We start from the raw sequence: 17,006 nt of genomic DNA, 5'->3' as shown, positions 1-17,006 counted from the left end.
ACCTGCCCATTGGACTCCATTGACTACAATGGAATCTTTTGGAGATCTAGCCACTCCCTGGCAAGTGCGTCGGGATTTGGTCAGACAAAAAACGCTCCATGCAGTAGTTTCTGTCCAGTCGATTCCCAGCATTCTCTGCCTGAGTAACCTGTCAGACAGCACAGCCGCAGATGTGAAACTAGCCTTAGGTTAAGGGCCTGTTTACATTCGTCCTCATACATTGACCACCACAGGTATACGGCACTCTAGAGTCTTTAATATGAGCCTATGATCGAAAATGGACATTCAGATGAACGTTTGTTCAGCTGATCAATGGACCAGCTAAATACTTTACTGATCAGACATTTGTTTGTCGACTCATTGGCTCTTTTGTGTAGGCATAAGGCAGTGTCGGACTGGCCCACCAGAGCACCAGAGGATCCTCCCAGGCTCTGATACCATAATGGGCTCCGAAGGTCCAGGATAAAGAAAAAAACATTTGGAGCTGCCTTTGAGGCTAATCATTTGCTATTAGGGTCTATACGCAGAAGGTTGGCCCTTAGAATCATTTCCTCTGGTGGGCCCAAGGATCAACAGTCCGACGCTGGCACAAGGGCATGGGAAGCTCCAGTCGGTGCCTCTGTCGTAGATTCCACTAAAAAGAGTGGACAAAAAAGTCATGCATCCAGGACTTTTTTTCACGTCCAAAAAGGGGGGCACCCGAACAGAAACCGAATGGACCCTATTACGGTCAATGGGGTCTGTTTGGCACTGTTCCTGTCAGTTCTGTGCCAGAATTTACATTATTTTAGTTGTTCTGCTCCTCTAACAGAGAAGAACAATGGAAATAACTAGCGCTGATGTGAACATGCCCTAAAAATGCTTGCTGGTTGACAGCAAACCTTCCCGTGTGAAGAGGGAATGTGCATGGGGTGAAATCACTATATTAACAGTCTCATCCTTCTTTCAGTTGGCATTGCCTGGTGTGAAGGCACTTTAAATGAGCACCTATTGACTTGTTATATCGTTGATTAGCACTCGTTTAGGGCAGGGTATCGGCCCATGTGAACACACCTTTAACAAGCACCGACTGACATGCTATACCACCAGTCGGCACTCGTTCATGGGCAGAAATCTGCTCACAAGAAAAGGACCTTAAGGATGCCCATCTAAATTGGTGTGTGCAAATGGTCAATTGATAAAGATCGGTCGGAATGGTCTGAAATTTGTGTGGGGAAGGCTGAGGGAGTTTTGATAATTTTGAAACTTAGGTCAATATATTGTTTTTGGACCTGTCTGACTGCACACTTGTTCTTTGACTTAAAGGGGTTGCCTCACTTCAGCAAATGCTAATGTATTGCGATTGTCCATATTGCCTCGTTTGCTGGCTTCATTAATTTTTCCATCACATTATACACTGCTTGTTTCCCGGGGTTATGACCACCCTGCAATCCAGGAGCGGTGGTCGTGCTTGCATAATATAGGAAAAATAGCCAGCCTATGTGCGCTACTGTGGTCCCGGTCACCAGAGAGGCCAGTGCTTTTTTCTATAGTGTGCAAGCATGATCGTCACTGTTGGATCATAGGTTGGTTGTAACCATGGAAGTAAGCAGTGTATAATGTGATGGAAAAATTAATCCAGCCAGCAAAGGAGGCAACATGGACAATCACAATACATGAGCAAGTTTCTTGTATTAATACAATCATTAAAAACAAACAACTATTTTAGGTGTCACATCCAAGATCCAATCACTTTACAAATGATTTTCCTCATCTGTCAAGTGATTGTGTGCACGTTTTACATGGGCTAGGTATAACGTTGGTTTCTGATACTTAGCCTGATCCTCAACGGTGTAACAGTGCCCTAACTTTGTTGGGCATCTCGCCTACTCATCTCTAGATATTGCAAGCCGAGAAGAAAGGGAAGATAGGCTTGTTTCACACTACCGGTACAGCCTTCCGGATCTGTGAACGCTAGTATGAAGCTAGCCATAGAAGGTATCTGTATGTAAAGTATATCTTGCCTACTCATCTCTAGATACAGTCCTGATCAAAAGTTTAAGACCACTTGAAAAATGGCAAAAAATCATATTTTACATTGTTGGATCTTAACAAGGTTCCAAGTAGAGCTTCAACATGCAACAAGAAGAGATGGGAGTGAGACAAAACATTTTTTGAGCATTTAATTAATTGAAAATAACGATTAAACTGAAACAGGCTGTTTTTCAGCTGATCCAAATTTTAAGACCACATGCCTTTAAAAGGCCAAATCTGTGCAAAGATGTGGATTCATTGTCATTTTCTGTCAGGTAGTCACACGTTGTGATGGCAAAGGCAAAAAAACTCTCCCTTTTTGAACGTGGTCGTGTTGTTGAACTGCATAAGCAGGGTCTCTCACAGCGCGCCATCGCTGCTGAGGTGGGACGCAGTAAGACAGTCATTTGGAATTTCTTAAATGATCCTGAGGGTTATGGAACAAAAAAGTCAAGTGGAAGACCCAAAAAACTTTCATTAGCACTGAGCCGGAGGATCCAATTGGCTGTCCATCAAGACACTGGACGATCCTCGACCCAAATTAAGGCCCTTACTGGTGCTGACTGCAGCCCCAAAACCATCGGACAGCATCTGAGACTGAAGGGCTTCAAAAACAAAAAATGTCTTCAAAGACCTCGTCTCCTTGAACGCCACAGAACAGCTCATTTGGACTTTGCAAGAGAGCACCAAACATGGGACATTCAAAGGTGGAAGAAAGTTTTATTTTCTGATGAGAATTTTTTTTACCTTGATGGTCCTGATGGTTTCCAACGTTACTGGCATGACAAGCAGATCCCACCTGAGATGTTTTCTACGCGCCACAGTGGAGGGGGCGCCATAATGGTCTGGGGTGCTTTTTCCTTCATTGGAACAATGGAGCTTCAGGAAGTGCAGGAGCGTCAAACGGCCGCTGGCTATGTCCAGATGTTGCAGAGAGCATTCCTCATGACTGAGGGCCCTCGTCTGTGTGGTAACGACTGGGTTTTTCAACAGGACAACGCTACAGTACACAATGCCCGCAGGACAAGGGACTTCTTCCTGGAGAATAACATCACTCTTTTGGCCCATCCTGCGTGTTCCCTTGATCTAAATCCAATTGAGAACCTTTGGGGATGGATGGCAAGGGAAGTTTACAAAAATGGACAACAGTTCCAGACAGTAGATGGCCTTCGTGCGGCCGTCTTCACCATTTGGAGAAATGTTCCCACTCACCTCATGGAAACGCTTGCATCAAGCATGCCGAAACGAATTCTTGAAGTGATAAACAATAACGGTGGAGCTACTCATTACTGAGTTCATGTTTGGAAGTTGGATTTCTGTTTTGGGGGGGTTTAGTTTTTTTTTTGGAGGTGTGGTCCTAAACTTTTGATCAGCTGAAAAACAGCCTGTTTCAGTTTATTCGTTGTTTTCATTAAATTGAATGCTCAAAAAATGTTTTATCTCACTCCCATTTCTTCTTGTTGCATGTTGAAGCTCTACTTGGAACCTTGTTAAGATCCAGCCATGCTAAATATGATTTTTTGCCTTTTTTCAAGTAGTCTTAAACTTTTGATCAGGACTGTATTACAAGCCAAGAAAAATAAGATAGGCTAGTTTCACACTACCGTTACAGCCTTCTGGCAGACTGTTCCGGCATAGAAAGCCGGGAATCGGCCAGACAAAAAGCACTGCTCGCAGAGATATTTGTCCAGCTAATTCACAGCATATTTGCAGGGTTGCTCCCGGGCCTCGGCCGGACCCTATTATAGTTAAAGGGAGTCTGTCATCACAGTTTCACCTTTTTAACCCTTCCCATAGCTTTCTAGCATCCTTACAGTTGATAAAAACGTTACCTTTATGAGCAATCGTGGACTTACAAAACCGTCAAAAATCATCTCAGTAGCATATGCAAATGAGGGCTCGCAAGTGTCCAGGGGCGGCGTTAACCTCGTAGGTGCCCAGGCAGCTCTGCCTTATCGTCGCTTCCCCCCACCCATTCTTTCCCTCTGACCGCCCATCTACTTACTTCTTGTCTCGCCGAGATCCCGCGCCTGTGCGCTGAGTCCGTCGGCCGGCGCATGCGCACTGCGATGCCCATTCCTGGTGCGGCATCACAGTAATTAATGCGCATGCGCCGGCTAACTCGCCGTTAGCCGGCGCATGCGCATTAATTACTGTGATGCCGTACCAGGCGCGGGATCTCGGCGAGACAAGAAGTAAGTAGATGGGCAGTCAGAGGGAAAGAATGGGTGGGGGGAAGCGACGATAAGGCAGAGCTGCCTGGGCACCTACGAAGTTAACGCCGCCCCTGGGTACTTGCGAGCCCTCATTTGCATATGCTACTGAATTTAAATTACAGTTTAGAGGCCACATATGTGACTTTTATATCACTGCCTGATAAAAAAAACTTCAGCTGGTCAATACCTAACTCTGCGTTAATACAACAATCCCATTGGAGTAAATTCACATATGGCAAATATTATACTGCTACAAACCATAAACCAACATTGGATTGACATTTTGTACTTAGTTGATGAAAACAATTCTACCGAACTCACCTGGGGACATTAATCTCTCTCCCCCGTGGGCGCCGGGATGCCTTGTTAAAGGCAATCTTGGCTCCGATGCCCACGGCTAGGGTGAAACTAATGACACCACAGATGACATAGACGGTGCTATTGGTCTGGTCTGCAAGTCCGTGATCGTTCAGCTTGCTGTTAGCACTGGTGGTAATAGGCTGGGTTGTGTGTGCCCAGAAAGGGCTGTTATAGTTTTTACAACTGTCTTGGTCCAAGCGCTTGTGACGATGCTCACAACAAAAGCGATAATGGCAGGTGCCACAACAGTAACGATATGTACCTGTGGTACAATTAAAGGTGGCATCGTATTGCCCCATCACATCATAGTATCCATAACACATGTCTGGTATGTTCAGGCTCAATGCCAAAGAAGAGGCATTCTGGGATGCCTGGGGACGCTTCATAAGAGCAAGCAGCATCGGCAATGCTTGTGTTTGGTTCATCTGCTTCCGACTCTGGTCAGCGCCGAGGCTGAGAGCTGAGTGCACCCCAAGAGCATCTAAAGTAATACTGATTAACACCGTTAACAGATGATACATGGCAGATGAGAAGTTATGGCAATCTGAGGCAGTAACAAATATAGTTTTCTTTTGATGGGTGGAAGAAGAGCCTTCGCTGTTCGGCTGCAGTGCTTTCGAAGTCTTCAAACGACGAATGATGGAGGACCATGTACATTGAACTCGCTTTCGACTTTTTAGTTTGCTTTAGTAAACTTTATAAAAAGTTGTCTTCATTACAAAAAATGGCTCTGAAGAAAACCTAAAAGACAAAAAGCAAAGATTAGACATTACGACAAGATGGATTTTCTTGGGTTTCAACTTTCCAGTGCAATTTTGGATGGAAAAACCCTTTTATATTGTTAAAATTTATGTGAAACCAGTTCCCATATTTTACATCTTGAGTCAATTGATATTTCTGAGGTGAAATACAATAGGTTGATGAAATAAATCTACTAATTACATTCTTCAACAGTGAAAGTTTTTAAAGAGCAAAAATCATTTTCCATAGCGTAGAATGACCAAAAAAATATTTTTAGGATATTCTTCTAGGATTAGACTGTCTGCCAATGCCACAAGTAAGAGGAACCTGCATACAGATTTGTTCTAGGTTCACCTGCAGTACCGCAGACTTGGGGGTATCTGGAATTGTATATTGTTTTGTACTGTTATGATATGTATTTCATGTTACTTGATGAGGTATGGATGAAGTATGGATGGTAAAGTTTGGCAGGAACTGGGCAAACAACCCTATTCCTCCCCTGTTCTTAGTAGTGGGCTAGTCCGACTTCTTGCCAAGAGGTGGAGTTCCTGTCTAGCTACAGAGAAAACAACGAGGAAGCACGCACCATAGCTCCTACTCCTGGGAATGACATTTGATTCTCCAGAGAGATTAACAAAATTCAGTCTCAAGAAAGCAGAAGAGATACAAGACTGCAGAATGATCAGCAAAATACTACTTTACAGACACTGCTGCAAGGTGAGGGACTACAGCTCAGACACCCATCACCAAAACCACCACTAGGCCAGGTAAAGCTCAAGTTTGAACCTTACAGTGGACACATACCCTCAAGTGTCAATATACAGTCATCCAAGCTGCCACCATGCCTCCTCAACTGGTGCCAGAAACTGCACTTTGTATGTGGAGCCACTGGATGTACAGAAAGTTATATTTTGCTTTAAATAGGTTGTCTCACTTCAGCAAATGGCATTTATCAAATAGAGAAAGTTAATGCCAGGCATTTACTAATGTATTGTGATTGTCCATATTGTCTCCTTTGCTGGCTTGATTAATTTTTTAATCGCATTATACACTGCTTGTATCCAGGACTGGGGCCTACATTCCAGCAGCGGTGGTCGTGCTTGCACAATATAGGAAAAAGCGACAAGATTTCTGGAGTGCGCATAGGCGCTTTTTCTTATAGTGTGCAAGCACGGCCACTGCTGCTGGATCGCAGGGTGGTCGTAACCCATAGATATGAATAGTGTATAATGTGATGGAAAAATGAATCAATCTATGGACAATCACAATACATTAGTAAGTGCCTTGTATTAACTTTGTCTACATGATAAATGCCATTTGCTGAAGTAAGACAACCCCTTTAAGTAAAAAGAGACTGTTATATGTTTACTTCTGGCCTGATTCTTCAAACTACATCTCCATTGCACTGATCCGGAGGGAGTAATAACCTGAAGGAGTACACTGTAACACAACATCTAATCAGGGCCACTACTACTCCCATCCTCTGCACCAGCTCCTCAGGGACTAGATGCACACCCATATAAAATACTTTCCACAGCTTACCTAAAAGTGTTTTTTCAGGTGCTAAAATACTGATAGCCGAACCTTAGCGTAAACCATCAACATCAGATTGGTCGGGGTCCAGCACTCCGCCGATCAGATGATTGAAGAGTCCATTGCTCTCCACAGCACCATATTTTTCATAGTGGATGTGCCTGGTATTGCAGCTCAGGCCCATTCAATTCAATGAAATGGAGTTGCAGCAAGCTACAATAAAAGCATAGTTGCCAACTGTCCTGATTTTCAGAGGTAGTCCTGGCAAATTTAGTCTGTCCTAGGCTGAAAAACGGTGGCACTAATGCAAACCACACACATAAATGAGCAGTCACTGATGAGGTTTGTCGTTCCCGTGGTGGAACTTATACGACCCAATTTTACCAACTAAAATTTTGGCAAGTATGTATGTACAAGGCACAGCCACTACTAAGCAGTGCCTGGTAAACAATGAAGGGGACATGGTGTTCTGCCCCAGCACAGGGAGATTAATTTCAGTATCATTACAGATGACATCTGCTGTATTGCTGTAGTTATTAGTTTGGTAATAGCACCATCTAGCGGTCTTAAAAATGTACTACACTTTGTTTGTCTGTTAATAAAGATTATTGTATTGTTGGAAAGGGCAAGGCATTGTGGGAGTGTAGAGCATTCTGGGAAAGAAGCCCAGTCTCCATGTTACAGGACATCAGCAGAGCTGTCTCCTGCATATCTTCTCCTTAAACTCCACCATCCTTTTGCAAGTATATCTGGTAAGACATATACCTTTGTTTCAGGGACAGTATGTTATGCAGAGCTGTTCAAGTAGTTGTAGTGTTACTCAGGGAAGGAGTTGTAACTGTTTGTTAGCTATGCAATCTTATGTATAGGCAGCCATTTTGGACATGTGCTTTCTCTGTTAATGTAATGTTATAATACATGCTGTTCTATGCTTTCTGCTGATACCTGTTATGCCTTATACTTATACAAGTTCTTGTATTCTTGTAGTTTTACCCATTCACAATCCTGTTGACCAATAAACAAGTTAGACTACAGAAAACAGTCCTCTTATTTGGAAGACAGGACTGGTTTATGCTGAATATCAGACTGCACACTGTGTGAACGTGTATGAAGATAGAACACATTATTGACGTGCCATGCAAATTTTAGTCAGCTAATTAGTAGGGGTGCCTATAGCAAGACCCATACATGTATAGCAGATGTCGTGAAGGGGTTAAACTGAGTTCATAACTGAACAGACCTCATCCCCGTGTCTATCCTCTATACAGGTTGATTATATGTTAATTAATGTACTTTTCATTAATACTAAACCCTAAACACAGTGTATGTGCGCCTGATTAACGGATTACATGTTAGTTCATTCAGTGCAGGTTAGTATTGCAAGCAGTTATAACATCACTAACTTTTGAAAAAACTTTTGAAATGTTATAGAGTCATATCAAAAGTTTTGATCAGTGGAGGTTTGAGTGCTGAGACCCCCACGATGGCTGGGATGAGGAGAAAGAAACTCTTGCATATCGTGCTTTCTTTTCTTGCTGTAGGAGATGAGCTCCCTAGAAGTCCACAGGCCCTTCTCAATTCCGTCCTCACCTGGGATAAGAATGACTCCTCGTTCTAGTCATCTGTGGGGGTCTCAGCACTCAAAACCAACTGATCAAAACTTTTGATATGTCTCTATGACATATCAAAAGTTTTTTCAAAAAGTTAGTAACCCATTAAGCACTATAAATGATTGTACCTGGTTTGGGCCTTGTCTCTTATGTTTCTATAAAACCATCTAGTATCTATCTACAGCTGATAATCATCTGGCCATTCACATGAAATAACTTTTGTCTGCCTGCTATATCTCACTATAACTCCACCATAAGCATACCCAATTACCCGACTGTGCATATTTCTGTCAGTCCTCTGCCAGTGGCTAATCTCCCAAGGGTACAAATTGTTGACCATGTTGAAATCTACCCTGATTAATCCTCCTCTCCCCCCAACATCTACCATATGACATGTTTTCTAGCTGTAATAGTCCAACCTCTCAAGAAGACTACCACTCCCACCCTTCATTAAACTCTATGGAAGCTGCCCCTCTATAAGCAGACCGCAATCTTATCTAACCAAAGACCACATTTTTTAGCAATTTTTTTCAGTGGGAAGCCCTTTGACAAGACTATACATTGCACAACTTGCTGTTCTCTAACAAGGAGCTTAACAACAGGTATTTGATCCAGTAATCGCCCAATAAATTTCCTGGTTCAATTACGATTAGTATTTAAACAGTCCTCCTCATCATGATGCTCAGATTTTTACATCATGAGACCAAGACAACATATAACAAATGATCAACATTACCTCGCCATTGCGAGGCTTCAAGTTGGATGTTCTCAGACAGAAGTCGCCACTGAGCTTAGATTGTCACAGATTGTCATAAGCAGGTGTCACGGCCTATGGTGTGCGCTGTGACACTGTTGCTACACTTGCGCTTGCCCGCGGCAACGTGTTGCTGTTTGTGCATGCAGTGGAAGTGTCTCGGCCTTCTGGGTGATTGCCGTGACATGGTTGCCACGCATGTTGTTGCCTGCGGCAACGTGTAGCTTTCAATGCTTGTGTGTGCACTTCCCCTTTAAGTGGCTTCCTTCCCTTGTCTGGTGTTGGAAGGGTTAACTCCCTTCCTAGTTTTTTGTTAACACTGGGTTTATGTGTGTGTGGGTGAGGCTGCTTGGGCTATTTAGCCTCTGCTAGATGCCTGAAGCTGAGGGGTACTCCAACCATGGTGTATGCTGGAGCTATCCTCCTGGTCTTCATATTCCATCTGTCCAGTGAGGGCCACCCTTGTGGTCATAGATGTTTGATGTTCTTATGGTGTCTCATGTTTATTGCAGCTATGGATGTCCTGGGTTCCTGTGTGGTTTGTGGTGTGTGCTGTGTCCTTTTAATGTTGGTGTGGGCACTAGCACTTGTGCACGGGTTCCAGTCAGTGTGTCTGTGGCAGGTAAATGTGTTACTGGTCTCGCTTACCTGCCATCTCTATAGCTGTATGTGTTCCCCTCTCCTTGCAGCCTGGCCTCAGATAGAGACTCCTGTTCCTCCATGACTGGGATGAACAGGTTGTCTCTCCCCTGCTCCTAAGTGAGGGATTACCAGGGCGACTTAGGGTTTCTAGGAATTCTGAGTATGAGTCGTCCTACCATCGGGGTCCGCTCATACAGTGAGGAGTCAGGGAGAGGATTAGGGACACGGTAGGAGGTGACCTGCTCCCTTATTACTCCTTTTGGCCAGGCTGATCCCCTTTACCCTTTGACACCGCGCGGTGGGGGGTTTCCCCCACTCCCCGCCGTGACAGCAGGTTGCAACAGAGAAAGAGACTAGAAGACTCACTGAAAGGCATAGAAGTGGATGTCCTTTGGCCACATCCCACACTGATGACCGTTTCATTGTGAACAATACCCCGTGGAAACGGATGATGAATGCCACACAACTCCAGGCACATTTAAAGGAGGTGAGAGGCACCCACGTGTCACGTCAGACCATTCAAAACCGTTTACATTAGAATGGTCTGCTTGCTAGATGATCTGAAACGGTACCTGACCAAACCACCAGGCACAGGCGTCATCATCATCTTTCATGGTCCAGGGAGCATCTACTCTGGACAAGGGACCAGTAGGCCTCAGTGCTGTTCACTGATGAAAGTCGATTCACGCTGGTCAGAAATGATGGCCATGAACGATGTTGGAGAAGTCAAGGAGAGTGCAATGCATCAGCCACTGTTTGCCTTTGGTGGTGGTGGTGGTGGTGGTGTTACAGTGTGGGCAGGTGTGTCTAGTCAATACAGAACGGCCCTACACTTTGGTACACTGAATGGTGCAGTGACAAGCCCAGACTACTTGAATAACATCATTAATCCAGTCATTGTGCCTCGGCATGAACAACACAGGACTAATTTCATCTTCATGGACGACAATGCGCCAGCTCATCGAGGTTGCATCATTAGAGAACGGCTGCTGGAGACTGGGGTACCTCAAATGGGGTGGCCTGCACTTTCTCCAGACTTGAATCCCATTGAAAACCTATGGGATCAGCTGAGTCGCCATGTAGAGGCTCGTAACTCTGTACCCCAGAACCTCAATGACCTGAGGGATGCCCTTCAAGAAGAGTGGGATGCCATGCCTCAGCGGACAATAAGTCGACTTCCCAGGATTTGGACCTTGCAGAGTAGTTTAGTGGTGAGTAGGGATGAGCGAACCCGATCCTCACCGGCTTCGGGTAGTCAAAGAATTTCATTATGGATTCCGTTATAATGGAATTCGATGACGGAATGCAAAACGGAAGCCTTTAAGTCATTCCGTTTTGATCTGTCATAATAGAAGTTTATGACCAAGCAGAATGGATCCGTCTGGTTTCTTCTATGCAGGACTTTGTTTTCCTTCCTGCATAACGGAAACCAAAACGATCCGTTATGCTTGGCCATAGACTTCTATTATGACGGATCAAAACGGAATGACTCTTAACGGAAGTCCTTCACTACCCTCAACTCGGTGAGGTTCAGGTTCGTTCATCCCTAGTGGTGAACTGTATGACCTTCCCTCATCTTTGTTCATTTGCAGTTTGTTTTTTTAAGTTACAGCAGGCTGGGGTTGAAATTTAAAACAGTTTAAAAAAAGCTGGACAACCCCTTTAACTATAAAAACATGTTAATAAATGTCTTTAAAAAACAAAACAGTGTGTAGCGATGTGACTATGGTGTACCGAGAACTGAACCGATGTGAGAAAACAGAACGTAGAGGAAAAGCATGTGTGCAAAGGTGTGAATTAAAATGCAAATAAGAAAGTGCGCAAAGCTAAGTATTCTGTGGTTATAGGAAAAGGATCAGGGTACTTTTGGACTGAGGTATAGGAAGATAAATTGGACAGGTCTCCAATAGTGTAAGGCCAAACGTGATGCTGGAATGTAACGGCAAAGTGTCATCAGAAAATGACTCATTGTTTAATTCAAGTTTTTTATGAAACATTTTTTTTCTAATTTTTGTTTAAATGTTTAATGTCCCTATCTATATTTAAAAAATAATTCTAATCCTAATCCAGGGGCAGATTGCCCATAGACCCTACAGGGAAATTTCCTTGGGGGTCGATCCCTTGGGGGACACCCAAGCCCCCTCATGGCCATCAGCCGGGTACATAATGATCTGATTCTCTCCTATGCACCTGGCCAGCAGCCGCAGGTGTCATCCTGAATTCAACTGTATCTATGTCCTCAGGACAGCGATACAGTTTAAAACTGTTCAGCAGGTGGCCGTATTTTGTGCTGCACTGTGGTATTTGGTTCAGCTGGGGCGGTATATTGCTGTGCACTATGGTATTGCTGGCCCTGCCTAATTATGTTGTCCCACCTTCTGTCAGTTTGGACCTACCTACAACATGGGGCCACTTTTACCATTTTTGATCCAGGGCGACTTTTAGTTACCAATCCGCCCCTGGCTATAGACACAATGGAAAGGAGGGGACCCCATTGACTTCTATGGCAGAGTTTTCTAGACTTGATCTGTGACCTGTGCAGAGGTCAGGAGGGAGAAGATAAGCTGCAATATCACCTATTGTGAATGGTGTATCCTGGGTTATCCATACAAAGGTGATACTTGTCATTGTAATTCTGCCGGTGATGCTAATGTGATAGCTACTGAAAAGTTACCTGAACAGAACAGGAAGTCTCAGCATATTAGTAGACCTAGTGGCCAGATAATTAAAAATATATATATATATAGATAGTCATGGAAAATTTAAATATAATTTAAACAATTCTCTGATAACATATTACCCTGAGTGGAGTTAGGTCCCTAAACGTATAGCACCCGCACTGAATCCTGACCCATTCATTTCAATTTGTCTGTGTACATAAGCGTTTTTTCGCGGGACCCAAACCACGTATTATCAATAAAGTCTAATAAGTGCTGAAACAAAGTCATAGACTAGAGGCAAGTGATTAGTTCCAAAGCCAGCTCCAAATATTTTTTTTTCCCTTGGACCACTGGGGCCCATTATGGTATCAGAGCCTGGGGGCCCACCAGAGGATCCTCTGGTACTCTTGTGGGCCAGCCTAGCTGGAGTAGACTTCAGTTTCTGGTGCACAGACTGCCAGAGATGCGACTCTTCATGACTCTTCTGCCTCTTCATAAATTAGGTGCATCTCACTCCAGCGCACAGAGATCAAGACTGCGGGGGTGGGGATGCCAATCTCGATAAATGTCCCCAATAGGTTACCGTTATCATGGTAGCTGGTGTGTTATAAATCTGGCACATCTATACACTACCTGTCTAAAAATTTTAGAGCATTTTGATGCAAAAAGTCACATTCTAGGCCTTTAGCTCTTTTCTCACTAAGCCATGCCACTTTTTGAGGATGGCAAAAAAATATGGCATAGGACATTTTGCTCCTAACTGAACCCAATGTACCCAGGTGCGTTGTGTCCATTTACAGAGCCCACATATACCCTAAGGCCACAATAGCCTTGTTCTCGGGCATTATAGCGGGGATTTAGGTTGGGCAAAGTACATGTTTCTGGTATGGTTATACACAGGAGAAGTGGGCCGGAAAACTGTAGATATGGTCCAAGAGAAGTTAAATAGGGTAAATGTCAACTTTTTTCCATTATGCCGTTTACCATACTTCCAAAAAGTGTTTTGGTACCCCCTTATTTGTAAATGTGCTGGAATATATAAATTGTTTAAAAACCTTACCTACGGATTTATTGATGTGTTTTCGGCCTCCATTACTTTTGACAGTTTGATCACGTGACCACTGATGAGACCCGCGGGATCCAACAGCATCCAGGGTGTGGACAGGAAGTCAGTTTCTCTGTTCATTTCTATGACAGCAACTCTATGGGATGAATAGAGAAACTGACTTCCTGTCCACGTGGCAGATGCTGTGGGATCCCCCAGGTCTCATCCGTGGTCACATGATCTAATTGCCAAACAGTAATGGAGACTGAAAATACATCACTATACCCATAGGGAGGGGGGACAGAAAAATCTGGGAAGGCCCCTTTAAGGGCTCACGCACACGGCCGCAAAAAAAAGGATCCACAAAAAATACAGTCCATGTGCATTCCCCATTTTGCGGAACGGAACAGACAGCCCCTAATAGAACAGTACTATCCTTGTCCGTAAGGCTGACAATAACAGGACATGTATTTTTTTGTGGAACGGCCATGACATATGGACACGTAATTTCCGTTTTTTTGCAGCACTATTAAAGTGAATGGTTCCTCAAATGGGCTGCAAAGAAAAAAAAGAAACGGAACAGAACCAGAAAAAAAAAAAAATGTGTGCATGAGCCCTAAGGCCTCTTTCACACGAACGTTTTTTTTTTCCCGTTTACGGGCCGTTTTTTGCGTCCCATATATGGTTCCGAAAAAAAAAAACTGAATGTACTCCGTATGCATTCCGTTTCCGTATTTCCGTTCCGTTAAAAGATAGAACATGTCCTATTATTGCCCGCAAATCACGTTCCGTGGCTCCATTCAAGTCAATGGGTCCGCAAAAAAAAAGGAACACATACGGAAATGCATCCGTATGTCTTCCGTATCCGTTCCGTTTTTGCGGAGCCATCTATTGAAAATTTTATGCCCAGCCCAATTTTTTCTATGTAATTACTGTATACTGTATATGTCATACGGAAAAAACGGAACAGAAACGGAAACAAAAAAAACGGAACAACGGATGCGTGAAAAACGGACCGCAAAACACTGAAAAAAGCCATACGGTCGTGTGAAAGAGGCCTAATGCTAATATCATGGTGCACACCAGAACTAATTAAATGACACATCCAGCCGTGTGCACATGTACCCACCCGTCACCTCTTCAGTATCAGGACCTGACAAAGGCATCTGTTCTCCCCGCACCACTTGGCACAAAAGGTTTTCAGTAGGTTCATTTACCGGCTGGGAACGGTATTAATGTTTTGCTAGCTTTTTTTTATTGAGGATATTACTTAGAAGAGCAGCATTATACGGGTATATTCGCACACTGCAGTTTTGTTGTGAAAATTCCTGCAGCTGTCTCATTTACTGAATGGAGGTTGCGGAGAAATCCATGCGCTTTATGCTCAGACAACGCCATTCATGTAAAAGAGGACTGATTTTATTTTTGTAACAGAAATTTCTGCAACATGCAGCATGAGAATTCACACTAAAGGGCTCATGCACACGACCATATGTATTTTGCGGTTTGCGAACCACGGATCCGCAAAAAATATGGATGACGTCCGTGTGACATCCGTATTGTATCAATTTTTTTTGCCAATCCATTGTAACAATGCCTATGCTTGTCCGCAAAATGGACAAAAATAGGACATGTTCTATTTTTTTGCAGAACGGACATGCGGACATACGGAAACAGACTGCACACGGAGTAATTTCCATTTTCTTTTTGCGGACCCATTGAAGTGAATGGTCCCGCATATGGGCCGCAATAAAAAGGGAACGGACACGGACAAAAAATACATTTGTGTGCATGAGCGCTAAGCCAGTTAATGTATCAGGGCTCTTGGCTAGGGCTCATTCAAACGGCCGTTGTCGGCCGGTGCCCATATTGCGGCCTGCAAACCGCAGATCTGCAATAGACGGGCACCAACCATGTGCGCACCTTATTACGGATGCGGACCCATTCACTTGAATGGGTCCGCAATCTGGAAGATACGGTGCAGAGTCACAGAGCGGAAGGTCACAAAAGCACTGTGTAGTGCTTTCCTTGGCATTTCGGCCCGTGCCTGAGCACCGCCAAAAATCAGAACATGTTTGATTTTTTTTGCGGTGCTGACGGAACGCGGAACCATTCAAGCTGAATCGGTCTGCATCCGTCTTCCCCAGCCACACGGACATTGCCCGTGTGCACGGAACGGGCGGCACACGTTTGTGTTCATGAGCCCTTACTATGTGATTGGTCAAATGACGGAACCGGTGGAACCCATACAGGCAGAGGCAGCGCTGCAGTGATCTGTGTAATGCAGTGCAAGTTAACCATTTAGGCCTCTTTCACACGGGCGTTGCGGGAAAAGGTGCGGGTGCGTTGCGGGAACATGCGCGATTTTTCCGCGCGAGTGCAAAACATTGTAATGCGTTTTGCACGCGCGTGAGAAAAATCGGCATATTTGGTACCCAAACCCGAACTTCTTCACAGAAGTTTGGGCTTGGGTTAGGTGTTCTGTAGATTGTATTATTTCCCCTTATAACATGGTTATAAGGGAAAATAATAGCATTCTGAATACAGAATGCATAGTACAATAGCGCTGGAGGGGTTAAAAAAAAAATAATAATAATAATTTTTAACTCACCTTAATCCACTTGCTCGCACAGCCCAGCTTCTCTTCTGTCTTCTTCTTTGCTGTGTACAGGAAAAGGACCTGTGGTGACGTCACTCCGGTCATCACATGGTCCATCACATGATCTTTTGACATGGTGATGGATCATGTGATGGACCATGTGATGACCGGAGTGACGTCACCACAGGTCCTTTTCCTGTACACAGCAAAGAAGAAGACAGAAGAGAAGCCGGGCTGTGCGAGCAAGTGGATTAAGGTGAGTTAAATTATTTTTTTTATTTTTTTTAACCCCTCCAGTGCTATTGTACTATGCATTCTGTATTAGGAATGCTATTTTTTTCCCTTATAACCATGTTATAAGGGAAAATAATAAACATCGGGTCCCCATCCCGATCGTCTCCTAGCAACCGTGCGTGAAAATCGCACCGCATCCGCACTTGCTTGCGGATGCTTGCGATTTTCACGCAGCCCCATTCACTTCTATGGGGCCTGCGTTGCGTGAAAAACGTACCAAATAGAGCTTGCTGCGATTTTCACGCAACGCACAAGTGATGCGTGAAAATCACCGCTCATGTGAACAGCCCCATAGAAATGAATGGGTCCTGATTCAGTGCGGGTGCAATGCGTTCACCTCACGCAAGGGAGTCAAATTGGAGTATGATGTCTGTTGGGGAAGACCTCTTTATTCCCACTCCAAGATGGTCTTTCTGAATATTGACGCTACACAACCAAGCAGAGAGCAAAGAACAAAATATGTCACTTCCTTATCAGGACCAGATTGCTGATCGCTAAGCACTGGTAAAGCACTCCCACGCACTGAAGGTATTATAAAT

At 44.1% G+C, this 17,006-nt stretch overlaps 1 protein-coding gene across 1 annotated transcript in view; it reads right to left on the bottom strand.

Moving 5' to 3' along the window:
• The window catches only part of SHISA7 (shisa family member 7), a 44,567-nt gene extending 39,457 nt beyond the window's left edge, over positions 1-5,110 (bottom strand). The window contains exon 1 of the mRNA XM_040415535.1: positions 4,551-5,110. Coding sequence (XP_040271469.1) covers positions 4,551-5,110 — 560 coding nt within the window. The remainder of the gene's footprint in view (positions 1-4,550) is intronic.
• Between the last annotated feature and the right edge of the window lie 11,896 nt (positions 5,111-17,006).

The sequence above is a fragment of the Bufo bufo genome, chromosome 1 (assembly GCF_905171765.1).
Source record: "Bufo bufo chromosome 1, aBufBuf1.1, whole genome shotgun sequence".
Taxonomy (NCBI): Eukaryota; Metazoa; Chordata; class Amphibia; order Anura; family Bufonidae; genus Bufo; species Bufo bufo.
The sequence above is the reverse complement of the archived record's forward strand: the minus strand, read 5'-3'. Positions and strand labels throughout refer to the sequence as shown.